Here is a 23,681-nt window from a genome sequence, read left to right on the forward strand (position 1 = left end):
GGGGGACACCAAGCTGTGATGCGTGATGGAGGCCAGGAAGAGGATTGTCCCAGCAGCGCATTGGTCAGTCTGCGCAGGCTGGAGAGCTGCCAGCAGCGTTCCCAGAGAGGGAACTTAGCACTGCTAGAAGCAGAAGTGAAAGGCAGGCAGAAGTGAAAGCAGAGCCCAGAGCTGCTTCCCACGCGGTTCCCCTCTCTGCAGAGTGCTCCAGAGCACCTGGTGGCACAGCCATGGAGCCCCTTTCCTTCCAGGAATACATCCGCTCCCTGGACCCTGCCACCCTGCCCCGCATCCTCAGGATTTGCTGCGGTGTCTACTTCCAAGGTGAGTGCTGGGTGCCTGCTGCCTCCAAAGGGTGCCCTAAGGCCACCTTCCCCCACCATGCCACTGCAGCCCGGGCTCCCCGCTCCCACCCTGAAGATGGATGGTCCCCTGCCACGGGGGTGCCCGTGCCCAGGGAGAGGCACAGGTCCTTGTGCCACCACCAGACACTGGTTCCTAAGGCACAGCTTCTTGCAAAACACTCTCTCAGGGAGGGGAGAAGTTTGGGGCTGCACAGAAGGTTTGGTAGCAGCTCAATGAGTACAGAGATTTAAGGGCAGAAGGAGGCATTGCTTGTGTTGGAGGGTATTGTGATGTGGTAGTGTAGCCTGAGAAGCTCGTGCTCCAGGAGAGGTACATCTACCCCCATCCCTTTGCAGTGTGATCAAGCACTGAATCTTTCTTGCTGCATTTCTCGTCTGAGTTATATCAGTTCAGCCTCCAGCCATTCCCGTTGTGCTCTTCTGCACTGTTTTTCTCCCCTGTTATGACCTCTGCCCAGTACTGGAAGCTTTCCAGGACATGGGCTGTACAAGCTTCCAGGTATTCCTGATTCCTTAGAAATAAGCATCAGCCCAACAAAGACCCCTCAGCCAACCTCCTGGGTGCGTGTTCCCTTGGCTGCTGGTGAACGGTGCTAGACCTCACAGAGTGCACTGGGGGTCAGTCAGTGTTGCACCCTGCAGATCTGCTGTCCCGCACTGATGATATTTCCTGAACACTTCTGGATTTCCTGCCATTACTGAAGATCTTGCTACTTCTGGCTTTCTGTTAGCAAAAATTTGGGTGGGTCCCCAAGATGTCAAACAAAACTGCTGCTGGCCTCGGCCCCTTCTCGGCTTCCTTGCCCAGCCACGCACTCCTTGCCTGCTCTGTGTTCTTGACCCTGCTTTATGTTGCAAAACCGCTCTGGCTTGGTGCTGTGGTGGAGTGGAAGAGTGCTTTGGGGTCCTGCACAGGGCATCCACAGCCACATGTGTCTGTGTGTCTCACTGCCAGCCAAGGGGGCCAGCCATGCCACATGTGCATGGAGTTAACCGGGTCTCTGCACCCAGGGTGTGAGGCATCTCTGTGCTCTGGGCAGTGCAGCCTGGCTGCGGGTTTCTTCCCGTTTCAGACCATGCCCTCAATGCTATCACAGCGTGACAGGGCAGGGGAGGGCTGGAGGAGAGGGACTGGGGCTTACACAACATGCAATACTTTCTGAAACTTCCTAGCTTTCATCCACCTCTTCCTGTGGTTTATTTTTTCACATTTATTTCCACTTCAGGGTTCCCCCCACTCCTGGCAGGCAGGCGCTCTCCTGGCCAGTCCCACCCCACTGCTCCCACCTGCGCTCCACAGGCGAGCGGTGGTCAGTGGTGCGGCAGTGCCTGCAGCAGCGTCCGTCCCCCTGCGCTCAGGCGCCGATACCCAATGCAGGGACATCAGCCCATCTCTGGCAGCGTGTCCAGCCTTGGCTCCATCTGTCGTGCCCGGACCTGCTGGGACGTTGTGTGTGCCGGGGCCCTAAACTAACATGTTCCCACCATGGCCAAAGGCTTGCCCCACACACCAGGTGAATCTGTGCCAGCCCCATCTCTGACCACTGCTGAGCCCGCTGACCAGCTCTGCCCTTCCCTGAATAGCTGCCCTCCTTCCCCATCCCATGGCTCCCTTCTGCAGTCCCAGATGTCAGGGGTCGCCTTGCCCCACCACAGCCACAGGCACCGGGGCTTCCTCAGGGACGTCCGTGCACCTGTGAGTGCCGGGACACTCGGGCTTGGCTCACGTCCCAGAAATGAAAGCCTGCGGCCAGGGCCAGGCCATGGGTCAGCCCCCTCCCCACTGCCCCAGGGACCTCATCACAGCTGGCTAAGCAGAGAGGCCCCCACTATGTAACTGGTATTTGTTAATGGCACATAGCATGACTACCTGTGATGGGAATCACTAAATCACTGAGGTTGGCAGGGACCTCTAGAGATCATCCAGGCCAATTCCCAGCTCAAGCAGGGTCAGCAGAAGCTGGTTACTCAGGACTTTGTTTCAAATATCTCCAATGATGGAGACTCCACAACCTCTTTGGGCAACCTGTCCCAGTGCTTGACCACCATCACAGTAAAAAAATGTTTTCTTACATTCAGAGGAAGTTTCATGTGTTCCAGTTCGTGCCTGTTGCCTCTGGTCCTGGCACTGGGCACCACTGAGAAGAGCCTGGCTTTGCATCCTCCCTTCAGGTATTTATATACGTTGATGAGATTCCTGCCCCCAAGCCTTGTCTTCTCCAGGCTGAACAGTCCCAGCTGTCTCAGCCTTTCCTCACACGAGAGATACTCCAGTCCTTTAATCATCTGTGTGGCCCTTTGTTGGACTCTCTCCAGTATGTCCATGTCTCTCCTGTACTGGGGAGCCCAGCACTGCACACAGCACTCCAGGGGTGTGCAGAGGGGAAGGATCGCCTCCCTTGACCTGCTGGCCATACTTTGCCTAATGCAGCCCAGGACAGCATTCACCTTCTTTGCAGCAAAGGCACGTTGCTGGCTCATGTTCAACCTGGTGTCCACCAGGACCCCAGGTTCTTTTCTACCAAGCTACTTCCCAACCGAGTGGTCCCCAGCATGTGCTGGTGCATGGGGTTGTTCTTCCCCAGGGGCAGGACTTTGCACTTCTCCTTGTTGAACCGCATGAGGTTCCTGTCAGCCCATTTCTCCAGCCTGCCAAGGTCCCTCTGGATGGCAGCACAACCCTCTGGGCTGTCAGCAGCGCTTCCCAGTTTTGTGTCATCTGCAGACCTGCTGAGGGTGCACTCTGCCCCATCATCCAGATCATTAACAAAGAAGTTAAACAGGACTGGACCCAGTATTGATCCATGGGGCACACTGCTAATGACCGGCCTCCAACTAGGCTTGGTGCCACTGATCACCACCCTCTTGGGCCCAGCCGTTCAGCCAGGTTTCAGTCCACCTCAGTGTCTGCTCATCCAGCCCATTCTTCATCAGCTTCTCTATGACGATGGGATGGGAGATAGTGCCAAAAGCCTTACTGAAGTCAAGGTGAACAATACCCACTGCTCTCCCCTCATCCACCAAGCCAGTCACCTCATTGGAGAAGGTGATCAGATTGGATAAGCGTGATTTCCCCTTTGAAAATCCATACCAACTAATCCAAATCACGTTTTTCATCCTTTATGTGTCTGGTAATGGTTTATAATTATCTGCTCCATCATCTTCCCAGGGTTTGAGGGGAGTGTGACTGGCCTGCAGGTCCCTCTCTTGCCTGTCTTGAAGATAGGAGTGACATTTGCTTTTCCCCCCAGTCTTCAGGAACCTCTCTCGATTGCCCATGACCCCTCAAAGATAAGAGAGAATGGCCTCACAAAGTCAGCACTCATGGGTGCATCGCGGCAGGCCCCACAGAGTTATGTATGTCCGCTCTGTTTAGTGCTCCCTTACCTGGTCCTCTTCCACCAAGGGCAGGTCTTCCTTGCTCCAGACTGGTCTCGGGGGGATTCCTGAAGGCTGCTCATACCTGTAAAAACGGAGGCATTGAGCACATCGCCCTTTGCTGTGTCCTTTGTCACCACATTCCCCTGCCCCATTCAGCAGCAGACCCACGTTTTCCCCAGTCTTCCTTTTGCTGTAGATGTACTTCCAGAAGCCTTTCTTGTTGCCCTTCACTTCCCTCGACAGATTCAGCGCCGGGCAGGCTTTGGCTTTCCTAACCCCATCCCTGCATGCTAGACCATGTCTGTGTGCTCCTTCAGGGCCACCTGCCCCTGCTGCCACCTCTTGTGCACCTCCTTCATATGTTGGCGTTCAGTCAGGAGCTCCCGAGTGTTGGAAGGGAGCACCAACCACCTGCAGGTATTCTGAGGAAGCAGTAAAGGACAGCGCGCAGAGGGTGGTGAGACACTGCAACCGGTTGCCCAGAGAAGTTGTGTATGCCCCATCACTGGAAGTGTTCAAGGTCAGGTTGGACATGGCTTTGAGCAACCTGACCAAGTGAAAGATGTCCCTGCAGGAGACATGTCCATGGAGGTGGTTTGGACCAGATGATCTGTGAAGGTCCTTTCCAACCTAAACCATTCTGTGATTCTATGAAATGCTGGTAGAGGCATTTTCTTTGAGGAAATCTCCCTCCTCACCCTGCAGGGTCCGTGTACGAGATCTCAGGCAACGAATGCTGCTTGTCGACGGGTGACCTGCTGAAAGTCATGGCCGTGGCACTGCAGAAAGTCATTTGTGAGGACACAGAGACGGGGCAGACAACAGAGCTGCCACCAACGTTTAAGGGTGAGCGGGGCTGCTTTGTCCCAGCCCAAACCCAATGGGTGCCCTCCTCCCAGGGGAGACCTTTGCAGCCCCCATGGGCTCAGCCTCATTGTCCCACAGGTCTTTTCCAGCCTGCCCCAGCCCCAGGACCATGCCCGACACCACGGGGACCATTCCGGGAGGGCAGCAGGAAGTGGGGCCTGACGCTGCACCAGGCGCTGGGGCGGTGGGACGGGCGGCCACAGCCCCTGCTGTGCCCCACCATCAGCCCCCATGCCCTGCTCCTGCACCCCGTCTATGAGGTGCACGCTGCCATGCACCGTGAGTCCAGACGGGGTGCTGGGGGGGTCGGGGCGGGGTTGCTGCGGGATTCAGGGCAGGGATGCTGTGGGGTTGGGGCAAGGATGCTGCAGGGTCGGGGCAGGGTGCTGCAGGGTCAGGGTTGGGGCACTGAGGGGCTGGGGGGGCGAGGCTGTGGGTCAGGGCGGGGATGCTGTGGGGTTGGGATGGGGTGCTGCAGGGTCAGGGTTGGGGCACTGAGGGGCTGGGGGGGCGAGGCTGTGGGTCAGGGCGGGGATGCTGTGGGGTTGGGATGGGGTGCTGCAGGGTCAGGGGCCTACACCAGTTTGGTGCTGGGACCCCGATGCACACAGTGTGGGTGGGGGATGTAAGGTGGGGGTCGTCGCCCACGTGGGGCTGGAGAGAGGCTGAGCGCAGGGTCAGGGCAGCTCTGCCCCCACAGTGCGTCGGGATGTGGTGAAGATCCCCTCCACACTGGAGGTGGATGTGGAAGATGTCACGGAGGAGGCACAGCACGTCCACTTCGCCCGGCCGCTGCTGCTGAGCGAGGTGCTGGGGATGGAGGAGGTGCTGCCGGCCCAGGCTGAGATCCTGGAGGGTCCAGCTGGCCCTGCCATCTTCGAGAGCGCCTGGGTGCCACTGCTGCAGCGGGGGCAGCGGCTGCAGCTCCACGGCCGCTCCCACGCCTGGCGGGTCCTGGCCTCGGCCCCCAGCAGTGGCCGTCGTTTCCTCCTCTCCAGTGCCTACCAGGGCCGGTTCCGCCGGCGGCCCCGGCAGTTCGCAGGGGTGCAGGACCTGGCAGCTGGCCTGCAGCCTGGACGGCCGCTGCGTGTGGTGGTGACGCAGGACTGCGAGGGCCGGGGGGACGACGTGCCCCCGCTCGGCGTGGGCGACTGGCTGGAGGCCCGGGGGCTGCAGGGGAACGGCCCTGGCACCCGGCTGCTCTGCTACCGCCACAGTGGGGAGGACGAGGAGGAGGAGGAAGGCGAGGAGCTGCTGCTGCCGCTGGACCTAGGGGGTGGCTTTGTGGAGGAGGCGTCTGACAGCAAGAAGTACGGGCTGGCGGAGCTGCTGGAGCGGCAGCCGCTGCCCTGCGAGGTCCGGGTGGTGGCCCCTGACCCGGAGCTGGAGCAGGATGCACTGGGCACCCTGCCTGCCCTGCGGCTGGAGGCCCGCCTGGACCAGCCCTTTCTGGTGGGCAGCTTCTGTGAGGAGCCAGAGGAGGGCTTCGAGATCCCGCCGCGGTGGCTGGACCTCTCCCTTCTGCTGAGCGAGGGGCCCGTCCACCCCCCGGCCCCCTGCACCCGCCGCTCCCGGGTGGAGGAGCTGACCGAGGCCTTCTACTACCGGCTGCTGGCCCAGCTGCCTGGCGGCCCAGCCCCACCGCCCCCGCGGCCCCCCAAGCCAGCACAGGCAGGGACAGGCCCTGCGGGGAGGCGCTCCTCTGCCCCCAGACCCCCACTCCCCAACCCCCCTGCTGATGAGCGCCGGCCTGGCTCCTCCACTGCTGCCACTCCCAGCCCTGCGCCGGCCGAGCACCCCCAGCCAGCAAGGCCAGCGGGAACCCCCCGGGGATGCAGGTGAGGTCCCCGGCGCCTCCCGGGCCCTTGGGGATCTGGGGCAGGGACGCTCAGCTGGGGACATCTGCACTGCAGCCAGCCGGGCCCCAAGGGGGCTGCACCTCCCCATCCCCTTGTCCCACATGTGGGGGGGACCCATCAGGGATTGCCCCATCCCCGTGTCCTACATGTTGTGGGGACCCACAGGGTCTGCCCCATCCCCCTGTGCCACATGCAGGGGGGACACATGGTGGGGGGGCACCCCAGTCCCAATCCCTTGTCTCACATGGGGACCATGGCACAAGGGGAAGCAAGGCTTGACCTCAAGGGATATGGCATAGTGAACACCGCCAACAAGCCCTTGGCCTCCATCTGCCATTGAACGGGGCACCCTCCCACCCCCCATCCCCCAAGTTCGCAGGGGACCTGTGGCCCCAGAGGCTGGTGTCTGTGGTGGCAGAGCAGCTGCCACCACACCACGAGATGCCCTTCTGCCCCCACACCCTTGGTCCCCGCCATGTCTGGACACAGCGCAGACTGGGGAGGTGGGGAGAGCAGGTTGGGGCATCCCCCGTGGGGTTTCTGCCAGGGTCCATGGTGGTGCGTGTCCACAGGCTGTGCTCTCTCTTCCCTTCCAGGCACAGAGAGCGACAGTGCTGAACACAATTATGAAACTGTTGATGACAACGTGCAAAAGACAATTCACAAAATGCAGGCAATTTTTCCTTTCTAATCCTCTAGTTTCTGGAAACCACCCAGCCTCCAAATACTCTTAGACCTTAGGTGACATTGGTTACTTGCAGAGGCTAAATACAGCCCTAGGGATCCACAGTGCAACCTCCAACTGCCTCGATCCTGTGGAAAGGTGCCCACTTTCCTCCAAGGCGAGCAGCCCATATGCTGTCGGGACAGCTCCAGGCACAGAATAAATCCCCCTGTTGGGCTATGTCCTCAGCTGTCACCCATGGGATTCTCCAGCAGCACCAGATCAGTGTACAGCTGGGCGGCCATCAAGATGCCACTGAGATGCCAGCCCAGGCCCTGAGACATGGATCTCACTCTGCTTCGCTGTGTTGCCACGGTGTGTGGGCTGGGATTACAGACGTTTCCAGATGGAGATGCTTTGGGGCCAGGATGTCCAGACACTGTTTGGCATGTGGGGTAGGATGGGGTTAGGAGGAGACATGGTGAGGTACTTCACAGAGCACAAATGATGCCCCAGCTGGGGCTCAAACCACCGAGTGACACATTTGTACAATTGCATGTCAGAAACCCACTTTCATAAGGCAGAAGCTGTATTTTTCTCAAGTACAGCCAAACTCGCTTCTCACTCTGGCCTAATTTCTCACCAAGGTTGTAGAAACATTGTAAAAACATTGTGGATTTAGGTTTTGCTGGCTTTCTCATCCATTTTTAACTGCATTGGCAACTGGAAGCAACGCCTGTCCTAGACCTCCACGGTCACCTCTTGCTTGCAAGCGTGCTTGTCGCACTCTTGCAGATTCTTGGCACCTACAAAGGCCCCTGCTGCACTCATGGCATTGGATGCAAAAAATGACCTGAAAACCAAATAAGGACCAAAGTTCAACTCTTCTTTTCCTGGAAGTTTGGCAAAGCCCCGGGAAAGTGGCAGAGACAAAGACCTTGTAGTCCTGATGTGTATTAAGGGAAAAGAGCTGACGAGGGGAGAGCTTTACACCGAAAGCAAGCAGGCGTTTCACTCCTGCATCACACACTGCACTCCTCTTCTTTCAAATCAGAGCTGGAAAATAAATTTTAAATTTCATTTAAGATCAAACTGGTGGGTTTTTTTTTCCCTCTCCCAGTGAAGAGTAGCTTTGGTTCAGTTTTTTGGTTCATGTCATTCCTCACTCAGCGCCTAGGGCAGAGTCCCAAAGCTGCAGCAAGGATCTCATTCATTCAAGTTTGGCTCGAGTCCTAGCTTGGGTTTGGATTGGTTTCCTTCTGTGGCTGTGTTTCTGCCCTGGGATTTACACTCGGTATTGGCACTCTCTCCTCAAATCAGCATTGAGGGAGAGACACTGACTATTGCTGTTGAGGTCCTTTCACTGAACACTTACCCAAGGAGGAACCCAGCTCTCACCTGCAAACAGGCACTAGCCATTCATTAACAGCACCTAAATCATAGGATCAGAGAATCACAGGATGTTTTGGGATGGAAGGGACCTTTAAAGATCATCTGGTCCAACCCCTTTCACTAGATCAGGTTGCTCAAAGCCCTGTCCAACCTGACCTTGAACACTTCCAGGGATGGGGCATCTACAACCTCTCTGGGCAACCTGTTCCAGTGTCCCACCACTATCATCATAAGGAATTTCTTCCTTATGTCCAATCTAAACCTACCCTCTTCCAGTTTAAGACTGTTGCCCCTTGTCCTGTCACTACAGGCCCTGGTAAAATGTCTTTCTCTGTCTTCCATATAGGCCCTCTTTAAGTACTGAAAGGCCACAATAAGGCTGGAGCCTTCTCTTCTCCAGGCTGAACCACTCCAACTCTCTCAGCCTTTCTTTCATACAATGTACAAGCTTCAACCAAAAGACCCACTGCAGTGGCAGGGGCCAACATGTGTTTAAGCCACCCCAGAATCCAGTTTTTCCTTTTCCCAGGGGAAAAACCAATTGCTGGACTATGGCTGGGGAGAAGATGGGCTGCAGGGAGCAAGGGAGCAGAGCATAGAGGAAACCAGAACAACTGAAAATGCCCAAGTGTTTTTCCTTGTCTCATTTATTTGGGCCAAAAGCATTCTGAGTTTGGATTTCACTGTTAGTTCACAGACAGTTTTAAATGCAAACTTTTTGTGAAGCAGCCAACGCTTCTGTCCCCTAAGACCTGTTCCAAATTGTCCCATGAGCCAGACAACAGCAGATGCTCCTGGATGCTTTGAAGATCAAACAGCAAATGGAGACTAGGCAAAGACTTAAACTCCCTCCCCAGCCGATGAGTTTTTTCTCTCCAGTCACATCAGAAGCATTTTGTCCAGTTGCACAACTAATTCTCTTTACCACGAGCAATTCCATTCATCTTCCCTTCCAAAAATCATCAGGGATTTTCTTCCTAACCTGCACACCTCCTGCAAAAGGGAAATGACAGTACTTTTGGCTTCTAGATCTGCCAGACTCCATAGCCTGGAAGTTCACCTGTTACACATCTCTGGCACAATTTAGCCCCAGAAGTGCATCATGGGCTGCAGCTGTGCCACTTCCTGAGACTGAGCAGGACAGGAGGCTTTGCCCCAGCATTAACACCTGTGTCCAGCGGCCAGCCCTACAGACGTGTATACAGGGAAGGACTGCTTTTTCAAAGCCAGGTCACCTCACCAGTCCCAGGTAACATAAACCCCATGATTTGCAGCTCCCACGGCACCTGCAGTTGACTAGCCCGTGAGCCCGCCGGCGTCAGCCCCAGCTGCACGTGCTGTTCTTCCAGCAGGGCCCTGGGAACTTGGCAGGCAGCAACCAAAGGACAGGTCAGCACAGCACAGCAAACCAGGCTCCCATCTGGCAGGCAGCAAGCACATTTTGGTGTCTCGGTGTTCAGCTTGAAGGGTCCTGCTTCTCAGCAAGGCATTCACCACAAAAGCCACGGTTCCTCTTGTGAGGACAGCTACAGCTATGGGGTCATGGTGAAAAATGCTCCTGAATATTTATCAACTCAGGAAATGCTGCCCTTAACAAATGCAAAACAATTCCCAGAAAGTAGTTTTCAGCTTTGCATTTTACATGACAGGAAGCATATCATGACTAAGAGGACAGAAATATGCTGAAGCAGCTGCCCTCAGCACGCTGCCTCCCTGAACAAGGCAGGATTGTGCAGAGAAACAGGAGATGCAAATCTGTTATCTCCACCCCAATGCATCACCAACATCCACGCTGCTGTTTCCCAGCTCAGGGGGGGGTTTGGTTATGCTTTAAAAATAGTTTAAAGAAGAAAAACTTGTACCACATGATACAATTCATTTGAGCTTCAGCTAAAGTACTTTGGGTGGCAGAAGTTATCCTGGCTATATTTGGAACACTGATACAATGTGTAGCTTTCTTGAGTATTTAATTTCTTAGTGTCCAGACATTCACTGCAGTTTGACCTTTTAAAGCAATTTACTTCAAAAGCTAAGGAAAAAAATATCTATAAAGAAACTCTGAAAGCACGGGCTGTGCTTTTACCCACATGGCCATGTTCTGTCAAGGCAGATGGTTTTCTTCTTTAGGGAGAAGAAAAGCCTGCAGAACCACACACGCATGCAAGACTGCTGAAGTTAAAATTTTATTGGAAACATTCAAAAGCTCTAGTAACAAGATCACCTCATAGTACAAATATAGATTTAAATGCATAAACTAAACCAATTAAAAATCTATTCATGATTACTGTATATTAGTGGAATATTACTCTTGGCTACCCACTTTGTGAATGAAATGGAATGAAAGCTGAGTTAGGAGAAACAGCTTGAGAAACAAAGACAATCTGCCCAGGACGGGATTAGAAAGAGGATCGTCTTTTTTCCAACACAGGCATCCTCTAAGGAGACAAAACCAAACCAAAGGCTCTGGAGCTTCGAGGAGTTCCGTTCTCGCCTGCCTGTTTATGCTTTCAGTCACATGGTCACAGCATGTAATTGAGTCCAGTTAACAGAATCCTACACGTTCTGCTTGTCCTTGAATTCCAGGGAGGCACTCACAGAGTAACTGGGACTTTCACAGGCAAGAAAGAGTAAAGATCACCTTCCATGTCGCAAAGCTCGGCAGGATAACTTGATACATGGACAAGCATTTGCTTAGAACTAAATCCAGCTGGAAGTAACTTCACTCAGCATCTGTCGACTTATAGTGATCATCATCCACAGTGGAGTAGATGTGTCCTTCGCTGCTAAGGAATTCAACGGCTTGCCTTCAAAGAAAGAAAAAAGCAACTGCTAACTAGTTCACATCAACACCTTTCTCCCTGGGATTTCCCATTTACAGGCCCCATCCCTACTGTTCCCTTCTGGCGTCTACCAAGGGAAGCTCTCAGTGGCTCTATCCTGTGAGCAGCTGAAGTGCTGCTCCACCAGTCCGCAGGCACAGAAAGTTTCTCCAAAGCTACGGCAGCATGCTTCCCCAGCAGCTCCGGGACTCTGCCTGCCACAGAGAGAAGGCCACCACTATCAGGACTTCCCAGGTGGTGTGGTTTAACATAGCAGGCAGCTAAGCACCACCCAGCCCTTTGCTCATTCCCCCTGGTGGGATGGGGGAGACAACTGGGGGAAAAAAACAGTAAGATCTGTGGGTTGAGATAAAGACAGTTTAATAGGACAGAAAAGGAAGGGAAAATAATAATAATAAGAATGAGAAAAGAATATGCAAAACAAGTGATGCACAATGCAATTGCTCACCACCCGCCGACCGATGCCCAGCCCGTCCCCGAGCAGTGATTGCTGCTCCCCGGCCAACTCCCCCCAGTCCCTAGACTGGGCATGACGCCATGGGGTATGGAATAGTCCTTTGGGCAGTTGGGGTGAGCTGTCCTGGCTGTGCCCCCTCCCAGCTTCTCGCTGACAGGGCATGAGAAGCTGAGAAGTCCTTGCCCAGTGTAAGCACTGCTCAGCAACAACTAAAACATCCATGTGTTATCAACATTATTCTCATCCTAAATCCAAAACACAGCACCATACCAGCTACTAGGAAGAAAATTAACTCTATCCCAGCTGAAACCAGGACACCAAGTAAAAACAGTACCTACCCCTGCTTCAAAGGGGACAGAACACAGAAAGATAATGGATGTTAATTATCACCTTTAGGCTTCACTATTTTTCTAAGTCTCAGGGAGGAGAAGCTATAAGAGACAGCAAAGGAAAAGAGAACAGAAACAGTCTATTCCCAAGTTTTGACTGGTGTGCAGAGAGCAAGGTAGTCCTTCAATAGGAGAAAATAATGCTGAGGCACTGCAGTACTCCCAGGTGCCTATTACTTTGCTATTGAACTGTTAAACAGCTTGTTCTGAAAATAGGGAGTGAAGCATTTTATCACCCCTTCAACTGTCAATGGCTCATTCTAAGCTGTTGAAGACTTCAAAAGCTCTGGCTCACTACTGCATCCCACTGGGAACATCTGAAATTACTAGTGCTGTTGAACAAGTAAAGATCTGGGCTTGCCCACTATTTTCCTCTCTGCCTTCTTTTATCAGACTCCAGGAAGGACCACTTGGATTTCCAGAACATCCTTCGTTTCTACACACTTACTTGATTGTTGACATGCTCATATTGTGGAGCTGAACTTTCAACTCTTGAAGACTCATACCTTCTGGGACAGGGCAGTTTTTAATCAAGTTCAGCACCTGCAAAAGCAAGAACCACCATTAGCAAACAGCTACGCTTCTCTATCATCGATGGACAGCAAGGTCGAGAACTATCCATCTTCAAAGAGTAACTGAGCTTTCATCTCTTTGTCCTACATCATGCCACAGCAGCCTCCACTGCGACTGCTGTGTTCCGGGAGAAGCTGCTTGCACCTACCTGACTCTGATGCGCTGTGAGTCCATTCACTGGTAGGCTGCCACCTCCTCCATAGCCCCCCACATCAGCAGAGGAAAACGACTGAGGCACTCTTGATGCTGACTGAAAGTATGAAAATATAACTGCTGTGGTTACACTGGCTGCCGCAAGCCTACAGCATTAATGACTTGGTGTTATTTCAGAGACAGTAATTAAAAACAAATTCCCAAAAGAAAGCACTGGAAATGGACCACAACACAATCCCTCTCCAAGGAAGCCAGGACTCCTGTTACACCTTCACTGGAGCCATCCAACAGCTGCAAGCTTTCCAGCCCCACAACTGGTATACCATTTCCCCAACGAACCAAGAGGTCCCTCTCTTTGGGAGATAACCAGTAACCCAGTAAGGGCCAAGATGGAATCAGGATCTTCAAGTATATACATACCATAAGATTTTTTCTGAGGATCATATGTGCATTGACAATCTCTAGTATGTGTGTGGTGAACTCATTCATATTTTCCAGAGGCATGATCTTAAATGCCACCAAGCTTTTCTTATTCTTTCAGAAAATAAAAAAAAAGCAAAGAAAAAAATTAACATCACAGCAACAGGAACATGCTTAGCAGCCAACCCAACCATCCTCTCCAGGAACAGGGGCAGTGGCAGGTAGGGAGCTTGTCTACACGTAACTAGTCCAAAATTTTCTGACTTACGTTTTCATATGTTATTTTGCAAGGCAATGCAGACAGGGTAACTTCTCTTTCTAACTGGCTGGTAATTAATTGCACTTTGCTTTAATGCGTGCACCATTATTTGAATATTTATTCATATATTTAGTTATAGTATTTCATTATGAGGCAACCACATCACATAATATGCTACAAGAAGTGTCCCCATTACCCAGAACCTGGTCTAAGCTCTACAGAACAAACACCCAAGAACCTCGGGTCCAGTGCTCTGTTCTGCTGAAAACAACACACTGATGAAGAATGAAATTTTAAATGGGTCCTCTGTCCTTTGCATTTAGGAACAATTAAAGTGTTATTAAATACAGCCCTGGCAAAAACCTTGAAGGATTTGTCCACGAGAAAGGATGAGCAAAGACCACAGTTAAGCGGATATTCTAAAGGGAGCCCACCAACACCGTGCCAGATCACCAGTCCTTCACACCACTGCTCCAGCCTCATGACTTGAGGAGTCAGACGTGGGTAACATCACCTTACCTGGAAAGAACGAAGATGACCAGCTACTTTTACGTAAGTTCCTGGAGGTACCACAACATTCTCGCCACCTGCCTCCTAACAGGAAGGAAAAGGAGAAAGGAAGGTTTTGCTGATTCACATTTCTGTTTCTCAATTATCACAATAAATGACTTGGGAAAGGAGGCTCATCTCAAGCAAACACAAAGGGCATGCATTCCTATGTCTAGTAGGAGCAGCTGGGTAAACATAACTGAAAACAAAAAATAGAGGAAAAAATATTTGCTCATTTGAACACACCGTAGACTTGACAGCAGTCAAAGCTAGTTGTCTGCTCTGCTCTCTCTGTCCACTTCTGAGAGGTCTTCACAGAACAACAAGAGTAAAGAACCCTCAACAGGTTCTTCTCAACTATGTAATTTGGCTAGGGGAACAGAAGCAGTCCAGAACCCTTTTTGAAGTTATGATAAACTTGCAGCTAAGCCAACTGAATGGCTGCCTAATTACTCTCCCAAAGTTGTTCAAATGATCTCAGCTGCTTGCCTTCAAATATATGTTACAATAATGTGGGCTAGCTTCAAAGGCCTGCTATACCAGCAGTGAAAATTATCAGCACTTCAGGAGGCACGCATCAGAAAACAAGACAATATTCATCAGTACACATCTGTGTCCCAATCTCTGAGCCACATGGAAAAATCTCTGTTCACTCCCTCTCCTTGCATTCTTACACAAAGGTACTGAGCATGCATCTCCAGTTCATCTATGAAGTAATGGTTGAGCTTCAGCAGCTAAACTCTACAAAAGTATTTAAAGTGATTCAATGTAGAATCACACATGGATTACACAACAGGAGAAGAGTCGCACACAGCACCGGTGATTGCTGCTACAGCAGCATCTCCCTTGGCTTTCAGAGGCATGTTATTCCTAAAACACTTTTCAGAACAGCCACATCTTCTTGATACGTTTTCTCTCTTCACTACTCCCAAAGCTTTTAAGAAGCATGTTCATAAGGAATATGGTGCTTACATCAGTATCGACCCACTGCCTGACATCCATGGGGGCTGCCGTCATGTCATCCACTTTGTAGAGAATGTTTGTCGGTGCCTTCTCAGCGTGCCGAATGATCCCCATAATGGTCACCTGCGTTGGAAGAGGGAAGAGTTCACCCGGGAAGGCCCCGGAAAACGAGTTCGCTTCACGGGCAGCCTCCACTCGCTGCTTTCCCCGCAGCGCCCACCTGGGAGATCTCCACGTCGCGGATCCGGAAGGTCTCGTCGACCTGCTCGGCTGTCAGCAGCTGCGACACGGTGCAGGGGACGATGTTCTGGGAGCGGATTCTCTGCAAGGGACGGCGGGGCCGTCAGCGCCGCCGGGGAGCGGCCAACCCTCACCCTGTTCCTCCGGCCGCCGCGGCCCAGCGCCCCGGGGCCGGCCGAGGCCCCGCTCCCGGCCTACCTGCTTCTTCTCCGCCTGGGTGCCGGCGGGGGAGCCGAAGCCGCCCGGGGACTGCGTGTAGCCGCCCGCTGGCCCCGAGGTGCCCACGGCGCTGTACCCGCTGTCGAAGGTACCTGAGAGGGGAGAGGGAGAGCCCGTGAGGCGGTGACGGTGACGCGCCCCTCGTCCCCGCCGCCACCACCACCACCGCCGCCATCACGGAGCGCGGCAGCCTGAGGTCCCCGTCCCCGTCGGCCCCGGGCGCCCCGCGCCGCCCCCGGCCGAGCCCGGCCCGACCCGGCCCGGCAGCCCCCGGCCCGCACCGTGCCCGCTCCACATGGCGGCGGCCGAACGTCGGACGCCAGCCGGCCCGCGCGCACCGCCCCTCCTCGCGCCGCCAGTTTCTGCCCAATCCGTGGCCGCCGCTCTGCCGGCCAGCAGCCAATCGCGACCCTCCGTCTTCCAGCTCCTTCCAATAGAGGGAGGCCGCGGGGAAGCGGCCGGCGCCATTTTGAGTGTGGGCGCTGCCCGGCCTCGCTGAGGTGAGGGAGGCTGTAGGGGAGGCGGGGCGGGCGGAGCCGGGCTGTGGGCAGGGCAGGGCAGGGCAGGGCAGGGCACGGCACGGCACGGCACGGCACGGCAGCCGCTGGCCGACATGCAGCTCGTCGTGCTCCTCCTGCTCTGCCCGCTGACCGCGGCCCTGTCAGGTAAGGGGAGGCAGCGAGCCCCGCTCCCCCGCCGGGCGGGGGGTCCCGAGCGGCGCCCGGCGGCAGCTCCGCGCCCCCCGCCCTGCTGAGCTTCGGCGTCTCCCGGCAGCGGCAGGGCGCTTCTGGCACGTCACTGACCTCCACTGGGACCCCGACTACGACGCGGCGGCGGGTGCCGGACAGGTGTGCCCCTCGGGCGGCTCCCGGGCCGTGCCCGCCGCCGGCCCCTGGGGCAGCTACCTCTGCGACGCGCCCTGGCGCCTGCTCGCCTCCGCAGCCCGCGCCATGAGGAACCGCCTGCAGCGGCCGGACTTCGTCCTCTGGACTGGGTGAGGATGGGCCGGGGACCGGGCCGGGCCGGGGTCCCGCCGGGAGGGCATCTGCTGCTTGGCCGTCCCCCAGCAGCGGCGGTCGGACGGGCTCTGAACCCGCTCGCTGACGGGGTCTCCTCAGCTCACCTTCTCCGTCCTCCCGCTGCAGTCCTGAGGGCAGAGGGACGGTGTCTGCCTCTTTAGAGACCTGCTTCTCCGAGAGGAGAAACACCAAATATTCCAGGAATTGGCAGTGGGGGTTCTGGGGTTACATGTTGCTCTCGGGCTGTGGCGCGATCCTGCCTGCTCCGAGGGTTGCCAGGGTTTGGACTGGGAGAAGGGGCAGCCCTCTCGCTGGGGCATAAGGAGCTTGTGGGAGATCCAGGGCTCTTTATGTGGTAACCATTTTGGAGAGGTGAGATAAGGATGTGCCTTATAATGCAAAATGGGGGCTTGAGGGAGAGCATAACCTCGATGAGGCCTCTCGATGCCAGCAAGAGGCTCCTGACAAGCCCCAGCAGTGAGAAACAGTAAGGTAAGGAAAGGATCACAATTCACTATCCTTCCTTTTCTTTTTAATTGTGGCCAGTCCTGTTTGACTTCACACAAACTCTGAGTACCTGAAACGCCCGGGGGAATGGGACGTGCTCTTTCTGTTGGTGCACCAAGTCCTGCCTGTTGGAGGCAGTGGGAGGAGAGCATCGCAAAACAGACTTGTGGCATTTCTTCATACTGTAAAGAGCCACCTGGGAGACTTGTCTCAAAAAGGGGCTGTTTTGGCTTAGAAGTATGAAGAACCTCCCCAAATGGAGCATGTTTTCTCCTAGTATGGTCTCCAGAAACGGGTACCCTATTCCATAGGAGGCCTCGATAGCACTTACAAACAGTAAAAGCTTTATTTTGCATGATTATTGTAAGTATATACATCCTCTTGTAATGTTTGCTTTTCTTCTAACAGTGCAACATCAACCTGTAATCTGCTGTAACCTCCAGTCCTGGTTTGCAGTGCTGTTACCTGACCCCATGTTTTCATTTTCTGTCTCTGCGGATGATTGTTCCTCCTTAGAAGTAGTTATTGGTCCTTATGACTGTATGTTGATTTTTCTTTTTCCTTCAAACTGTTTCCCCCAGTTCTTTGACATTGTTTTGAATTTTGATCTTCCTCTCTGATGGGCTTGTTGACAGCCCAGCATCATCTAGAAATGCCGTAAGCATATTAGTGAAAACACTGAAACGTTTGTCTGCCATATTTTTGGAGGCAGACTTCAATGATTGCAGCCTTATTGGAGGCATTCCTTTGATTCATTTTAATGAGAGTTTTTATCCTGCTGTTCAAACAGCTGCACAAACAGTTTTGCTTCACTATTGCTGATCAGATGTTGACCTGAGATTGCAAAATGCTGCTCCTTGCAATATTTCCAGTCAGCTTTAGTGTCTTATTAAACGCACTGAGGCAGAGTGAGCCTCCACTTCATATGCTTGTGTATAGATTTTTCAAGGCAGAATAAAGTGGAGCCGGTTTTCACTTTGAGCAATTCCTTGAAACTCCTTCAGTGCCTTGGCCAGTCAACATAGTGCTGGTTCCTGCCCCAAAAGTTTTGACTTTATCTTTATTTTCTAGGAGGCAGAAAGAGAAATAAGCAAGTTCCTCTGCCTTGCTTATCGCTTTAAGCATATGCCCTGTTAGTCACAGACAGTGACTGTGCTGCTTTTATTTTTCTAGAGACGATACTCCACATGTCCCCAATGAGAAGCTTGGAGAAGAAAAGGTTTTGCACATAATAGAAAATCTGACTTCTCTGATAAGAGAGACATTTCCAGGTAGGATTTGAGGGGATGAGAAGGGGAGAGGGGCACAGAGTCTCATGGGAAGAGCTTACCAGGGTGGAGAAATGACAGAAATGGGAAGGGGAAAGGCACAAAAGGGCTGTGGTCATGGGGACTTGTTTGTCCTCTTCCTAGTTGCTGTATGGCATGAGGCATGTCTGAATTGAGGCGTCTGATGTGCACTCATTGTTTCAGGCTAACTCACTCAGAATAGAAGAAAATAAATGTTTCTGTAGTTAGTCATTAAGACAGAAGAGGCTGCAAGATTTCCTCACACTTAATCCATGTCAGCAGTGGGGGAAGGAGCATTATTGATGGTGAAAGCTCACTGATTCATCTGTAAAGCCATGGCTCTGGGGTGGCTTGTCCCAAGGAGAGATGGTCTTTGCAGTGTTGTACCCCCAGTCAATGCAGCCACATGGCTGTGGTGTGGATGATTTGCTTTTGCAAAGGTCTCAAGCCATGCTGTTCTTTCCAAGTCTGTGAGTGCCTCAGGGAGCTTTGGTGCTGAGGAACTCCAAAGCAAGCATGGATTCGTCTGTGCTTCCTTTTCTCTGTCTCTAGATACTAAAGTCTACGCAGCGATGGGCAATCATGACTTCCACCCCAAGAATCAGTTTCCAGGGAAGGAGCACAGGATCTACAACCGAACAGCTGAACTGTGGCGTCCCTGGCTGAATGATGCTTCTGTTCCTCTTTTCAGAGCAGGTATGGCACCACTGGTTCATGTTGGCAGCACTCCGGGGAGATGGGGGTGGTTAGGAGAATACCACAAATAGTTCTCCCTGTTTCTATGCTCAGAGCAACAGTATTTGTAGAGTGTTTGCAGAGGAAGAGTCCAATTTAATGCTGATTTCTGGCACTCAGTTCTCCTGCATGCGAGAAAAGAAATTTATTAATGCTTTAGTCTCTCCTGCTTTCCTCAAGTTACTGGAAAGTGTCCTTACAGAGAATGGAGAGTGGTGAGCTTCAGCGGAAGAAAAAAGATCTTTTAAGAAAGCTGCTGGTGCAGGCCAGCACTGTGGCTCTCTAGGGCTGCCTAGCTCCTGGTGCTGCACTGTCCCCATGCAGGGTCTCCCTTCACCTGGAGAGGCATAAGCATGCCAAGAGGTACACGGGGAAGAGTCGCTCCAAATCCCCATCCTGGAGTGGTCAGAGTGCTGCTGGCATGTTGTCCAGACAGTGACTCTGCTGTGGCTATTGCCAAGGAGAGCTGAGAGGGATGGAAACAAAGGGATCTGGGGTCACAGCAAGCAGTGTGACCAGACCTCCAGCTCTTTCCCTGCTGGTTGCATTTTTCAGGAGCTTTCTACAGTGAGAAGCTGCCCAGCCCAAGGACAAGGGGACGAATGGTTGTCCTCAATACCAATCTGTACTATGACCAGAATGACGAGACAGCTGGTGAGGAAGATCCTGGAGGGCAGTTCCAGTGGCTGGAAGAAACACTGACCAATGCCTCTAGAGCAGATGAAATGGTATTAAAAGAAATGAATAAACAAACTGTAGAGGGTTTCTCCCAGCCTGGAAGCTCTTCTTGCTCCTGCTCTCCCCTCTGTGTAGTCACAGCAAGCCAGTGCTCTGGGGGAAGCATGGGCTTTGCATTCAGTGCAACTCTTCGCTTTTGTAGGTCTACATCGTGGGGCACATCCCTCCTGGCTTCTTCGAGAAGAAACGAGGCAAGCCCTGGTTCCGGAGTGGCTTTAATGAACGATACTTGAAAATTGTGCAGAAGCACCACAGAGTGATTGCTGCCCAGTTTTTTGGGCACCATCACACAGACAGCTTTCGGATGTTTTACAGTGATACAGGTACTGGTTCTGGCTACCCAAGCATTTGCATGATAGCTCTGCCAACCCCCAGAAAATCACTGTCGATGAGAGTTTTTAGTGGATGTCAGCTGAATGCAGTTGAGAAGCCAGAAAAGGCTTGTGAAATGCTTTGGTCGACAAGAGACAGCAGTGGTTCTGATGTCTACCTCCAGCAGGTAGCTCCAGCCCTCCTTCCTGTTTACCCTCAAATTTTGTCGTTTCCCCTCAATGCCTTGCAACTTCTTGCCTGCTCCCTATTGATGGGGTTTGGACATCAGCTGAGACATAAGGGAGCAGTTACGAATCTTTGGGTGCTCTGGGTCTCCTTTGCTGACCATGGTTCTCTTGCGCACCCTCACTGAAGAGTCTTTGACAGCAGCGGAAAGCCTGTTCTCAGCTGCAGCAAACCCATGTTCAATCCCTGATGCAGTTCAACGTGCTGATCTTTATGCGTGTGCTGTTGTCACTAAGGCTGGTGACAAAGCTGCTGTTTGCAGTGTGATCAGTTCCTGGGGTGCTCACTGCAACATGGACAGGGTGTGATACAAGCCAGGGTCTCCCGTTCATGGGTTGTTTTGCCTTTCTTTTAAGGTTCTCCAATCAATGTCATGTTCCTGGCCCCTGGAGTGACTCCCTGGAAAACAACATTACCTGGAGTAGTCAACGGAGCCAACAACCCTGGGATTCGGGTGATCGACTATGATCCAGACACTCTTCAAGTGTTGGTAGGGGATCCCCATGTGCTGCACACTGCAGTTTTAGAAGGGTGCTTTAATTCCTCCATGTGGCTTTAACAGGCAGAACTACAGGAGCCAAGTGGCTATGCAGGAGAGGACCTCAACCAAGATATTTCAGCCTTGTGGCTAGCACAAAGATTTAGTAAGAGCGTCAGTGAGTAAAGGCAAGGCAACCACAGTCAGCTGGCCCAGGCCTTCTGCTGGGATGGGTTCCCCAGGGCAGTGCAGGACAGGCTTTGTTGTGTTCTTCATTTCTTTAGCTAGTCTCCTTTGACACTTGCTTTACTACCCAGGTAACGTGGATTGTAGAACTTCTCTTTGGGGACTGACAGACTTGTCAAACCCCCCTTTTAACCGTCTAGAAAATTATTTGGGTCCCCCTACTTGCTAAATTGATTCATTTATAATGGATCTGAATTTAGGTGAATTGTAGGGGCAGCTTCTGTTTCCTCTGTCTCTTATTTGCAAAGAGGTAGAGAATGGGGTGCTTGTGCCTTTCTTTGCAATGGATAAAGCAGCTCTGTTTACACATTTATAGCATGAGGAATGAATGTGAAAATATGCTATGGAAGGCTGGGGAGCTAGTGAAGCAGAGAGAAAAAGGGCAAGAGACTGAGAACAGAAGTTGTGAAAAACTTTATTCTTTAGGTTGTTCACAGTTGAGAGAATAATTTCACTCAGTAAGTAACACTACTCCAACCCTTGCTTCTGCCAGCGGACAGCATTGATAGTAAATAACAGTGATTTTGAAGCAAGCCAGGCTCAAAATTCCTGATGTTTGGAGATAAAAGCCAAGCAGAGAAAAGCCATCCCTTCATCCCTTACAAAACAAGATGCTTATGTGGTGAGCTCTGGAGGCTCCCACCGGAGGTGTCTGTCTCCAGGTCACACCTCGGTAGAAAGCACCCACTGGGCGGCTGCTCACCCCTCGCTGGGCAGGGCGATGGACTACCTGCGGAGAATACACATGCCTGTGGCGCTGTACACCAGTGTCCGGGAGAAGGGGCTGATCACATCCCAGCCAAATATTTCACTCAAGGCCTGATCCTTTCCTGATTTGTCTTCATTCTGTTTTTCTCTCCTGCAGGATATGGTGACTTACTACTTGAACCTAACTCGTGCCAACACGATGGCCTCAACATGGGAGGAAGAGTTCCCGACATGGGAGGAAGAGTATAGGCTGACAGAAGCCTTCCAAGTCCCTGATGGCTCTGCGCGCTCCATGCAGACAGTGCTGGAGAGGGTATCGAAGGATCCACACTATCTGCAGCAATACTACGAGTTTAACTCTGTCAGATATGACCTCACCCCGTGTGAGGAGGCCTGCCGCGTTGATCATGTTTGTGCCATCAGGGAAGTTGATTTTACAAAATACAAGGAGTGTGTTAAAACCAGCAGCTCTGCCTCTGCCATCATCAGTGGTTGGCTTTTACTATTCTGCTTGCTCTTAGGACTTCTCAGTCCCCAGCAAGTGCTGCAATGACAGAGCAAGAGAAAATGAAGAGAGCACAGGTTCACAATGCACATGAATCAGCACTTGTGAATGCATTGAGAACTTACTTGGGAACCAAGACAAAATCAGTGGCTTTTACTAAAAGCTCTATGATGTTGATTTGAAATCTTCTAGAAAAGCTTGATGTATCAGGAAGGGCGGTGATTGCTACTGAGTCTTCTTGTGCCAGACTGACTTGCATCAGGGAGTCTGTCTCCCTTCCGCTGTGACTTCTGAGGTAGTCTCACAAATCAGATGAAGACCAGGCCTCCCTGCGGACTTTAGCTTACCATGGATGAGAGCTCTGAGCTGCCACATGTTCCTGAGGAGCCTGCTGCCAGGTGGGTTCCTCATGTTGGCACACGCTTCTCTTCTGGAAAGACCACACGGAAGGTCTTGTTTTGGTGGCCTTGTACAGCAGCAGCCTTGCCATTGGCTTGTGAGCAAAGCCAGGTGGGTTAGTTCTTCCTTTGACAGTGTATGAACTTCAGCAAGTTTGGGCCATGACTTTCACATGTCTGTGCCCAAGATGAGGTTCCAGGGTACGAGGCTTGATTATTATTATTTTAAAAAATTTTATTTTTTCCCCCAATTGCTGAGCATGAACAGCTCTCCAATGGACTGTTCTGCCAGAAAGGTGCGGGCAGGGTCCAAGAGCGGAAAGGGCGAGGCCAAAGCCCGCGAGCGGAGCAGCGTAGGCTTTGAACAGGGCACGCAAACCAGGACAGCCGCGGTGGAACGGATGCCTCGTGTCGGGAGAGGAGCGAGGGCGCAGGAGGAGTAGCTGCCTGTGGCGCTAGGGCTTTGCAGCCGTGGTTGGTATTTGCTCCCGGTACTGCCGGAGAGTACTGCGGCTGCCTGAGAGCCGCTGTCGCGGGCTGTGCCGGCGCACGCGGGGCGCTCCCAGCCAGCCCTAGGGCAGCCGGTTCAGCACGGGGGTCTGGTCACGGCCAGGGCCCCTCTGCGAACGCCTCCCCTCCTGCTCCTGGACCTGCAGGGCTGGCTGTCCCCGGCGGGGCACTCTGCTTTCCCGGCACCCCTGTCCCCTCTAGCTCCGTTGTGCCGGAGCTCCCTGAAGTGAACGCCGCTCTGAAAGGGAACGTCTGGAAACAGCCGGTAGTTCTATGGGTACCCAGCCCCTGGAGTTGGAAGATAGGGATGGGGACCAGACTGGAGCCCCCATAATCCAGGGGGAAATGGTGAGTGACCTGCTGCACCACTTAGACAGATGTGCTCACCAAGCCCCTTTCC

General features: G+C 53.0%; 3 protein-coding genes across 4 annotated transcripts; 2 read left to right on the top strand and 1 right to left on the bottom strand.

Moving 5' to 3' along the window:
- The first annotated feature begins 220 nt into the window (after positions 1–220).
- Positions 221–8,145, top strand: THEMIS2 (thymocyte selection associated family member 2). Its single transcript, XM_075522369.1, has 5 exons — positions 221–324; positions 4,452–4,592; positions 4,692–4,892; positions 5,314–6,451; positions 7,069–8,145. The coding sequence occupies exons 1-5, from the start codon at positions 231–233 to the stop codon at positions 7,088–7,090; spliced, it is 1,596 nt and encodes a 531-aa protein (XP_075378484.1). The 5' UTR covers positions 221–230; the 3' UTR covers positions 7,091–8,145.
- A 2,555-nt stretch (positions 8,146–10,700) lies between these two features.
- On the bottom strand, positions 10,701–16,058 carry RPA2 (replication protein A2). Its single transcript, XM_075522277.1, has 9 exons — positions 15,872–16,058; positions 15,570–15,682; positions 15,352–15,453; positions 15,141–15,254; positions 14,139–14,213; positions 13,361–13,474; positions 12,936–13,037; positions 12,663–12,757; positions 10,701–11,332 (listed from the first exon to the last, which is right to left on the bottom strand). The coding sequence occupies exons 1-9, from the start codon at positions 16,056–16,058 to the stop codon at positions 11,248–11,250; spliced, it is 987 nt and encodes a 328-aa protein (XP_075378392.1). The 3' UTR covers positions 10,701–11,247.
- Positions 16,029–23,548, top strand: SMPDL3B (sphingomyelin phosphodiesterase acid like 3B). Of its 2 annotated transcripts, none has more exons than XM_075522276.1 (8): positions 16,029–16,090; positions 16,365–16,584; positions 18,290–18,387; positions 18,958–19,101; positions 19,696–19,868; positions 20,021–20,201; positions 20,793–20,926; positions 22,026–23,548. In XM_075522276.1, the coding sequence occupies exons 2-8, from the start codon at positions 16,541–16,543 to the stop codon at positions 22,419–22,421; spliced, it is 1,170 nt and encodes a 389-aa protein (XP_075378391.1). In that variant the 5' UTR covers positions 16,029–16,090; positions 16,365–16,540; the 3' UTR covers positions 22,422–23,548. The 2 variants fall into 2 exon arrangements, with proteins under 2 accessions (XP_075378391.1, XP_075378390.1); XM_075522275.1 differs by lacking the exon at positions 16,029–16,090 and adding an exon at positions 16,117–16,255.
- The last annotated feature ends 133 nt before the right edge of the window (positions 23,549–23,681 follow it).

This window comes from Mycteria americana, chromosome 21 (genome assembly GCF_035582795.1).
Source record: "Mycteria americana isolate JAX WOST 10 ecotype Jacksonville Zoo and Gardens chromosome 21, USCA_MyAme_1.0, whole genome shotgun sequence".
In the NCBI taxonomy this organism is placed as follows: Eukaryota; Metazoa; Chordata; class Aves; order Ciconiiformes; family Ciconiidae; genus Mycteria; species Mycteria americana.

Bases quoted from the DNA above. Each gene is read 5' to 3' on its own strand.
- THEMIS2 (XM_075522369.1), top strand. From the start codon at position 231: ATGGAGCCCCTTTCCTTCCAGGAATACATCCGCTCCCTGGACCCTGCC. The intron at 4,893-5,313 runs GTGAGTCCAGAC...CTGCCCCCACAG, and splicing joins GGTGCACGCTGCCATGCACC to TGCGTCGGGATGTGGTGAAG. The intron at 6,452-7,068 runs GTGAGGTCCCCG...CTTCCCTTCCAG, and splicing joins GGAACCCCCCGGGGATGCAG to GCACAGAGAGCGACAGTGCT.
- RPA2 (XM_075522277.1), bottom strand. From the start codon at position 16,058: ATGGCGCCGGCCGCTTCCCCGCGGCCTCCCTCTATTGGAAGGAGCTGG. The intron at 13,475-14,138 runs GTAAGGTGATGT...ATTTTCTGAAAG, and splicing joins GTCATCTTCGTTCTTTCCAG to AATAAGAAAAGCTTGGTGGC. The intron at 12,758-12,935 runs GTAGGTGCAAGC...TTGCTTTTGCAG, and splicing joins TCACAGCGCATCAGAGTCAG to GTGCTGAACTTGATTAAAAA.
- SMPDL3B (XM_075522275.1), top strand. From the start codon at position 16,204: ATGCAGCTCGTCGTGCTCCTCCTGCTCTGCCCGCTGACCGCGGCCCTG. The intron at 16,585-18,289 runs GTGAGGATGGGC...TTATTTTTCTAG, and splicing joins GACTTCGTCCTCTGGACTGG to AGACGATACTCCACATGTCC. The intron at 19,102-19,695 runs GTATGGCACCAC...TGCATTTTTCAG, and splicing joins TGTTCCTCTTTTCAGAGCAG to GAGCTTTCTACAGTGAGAAG.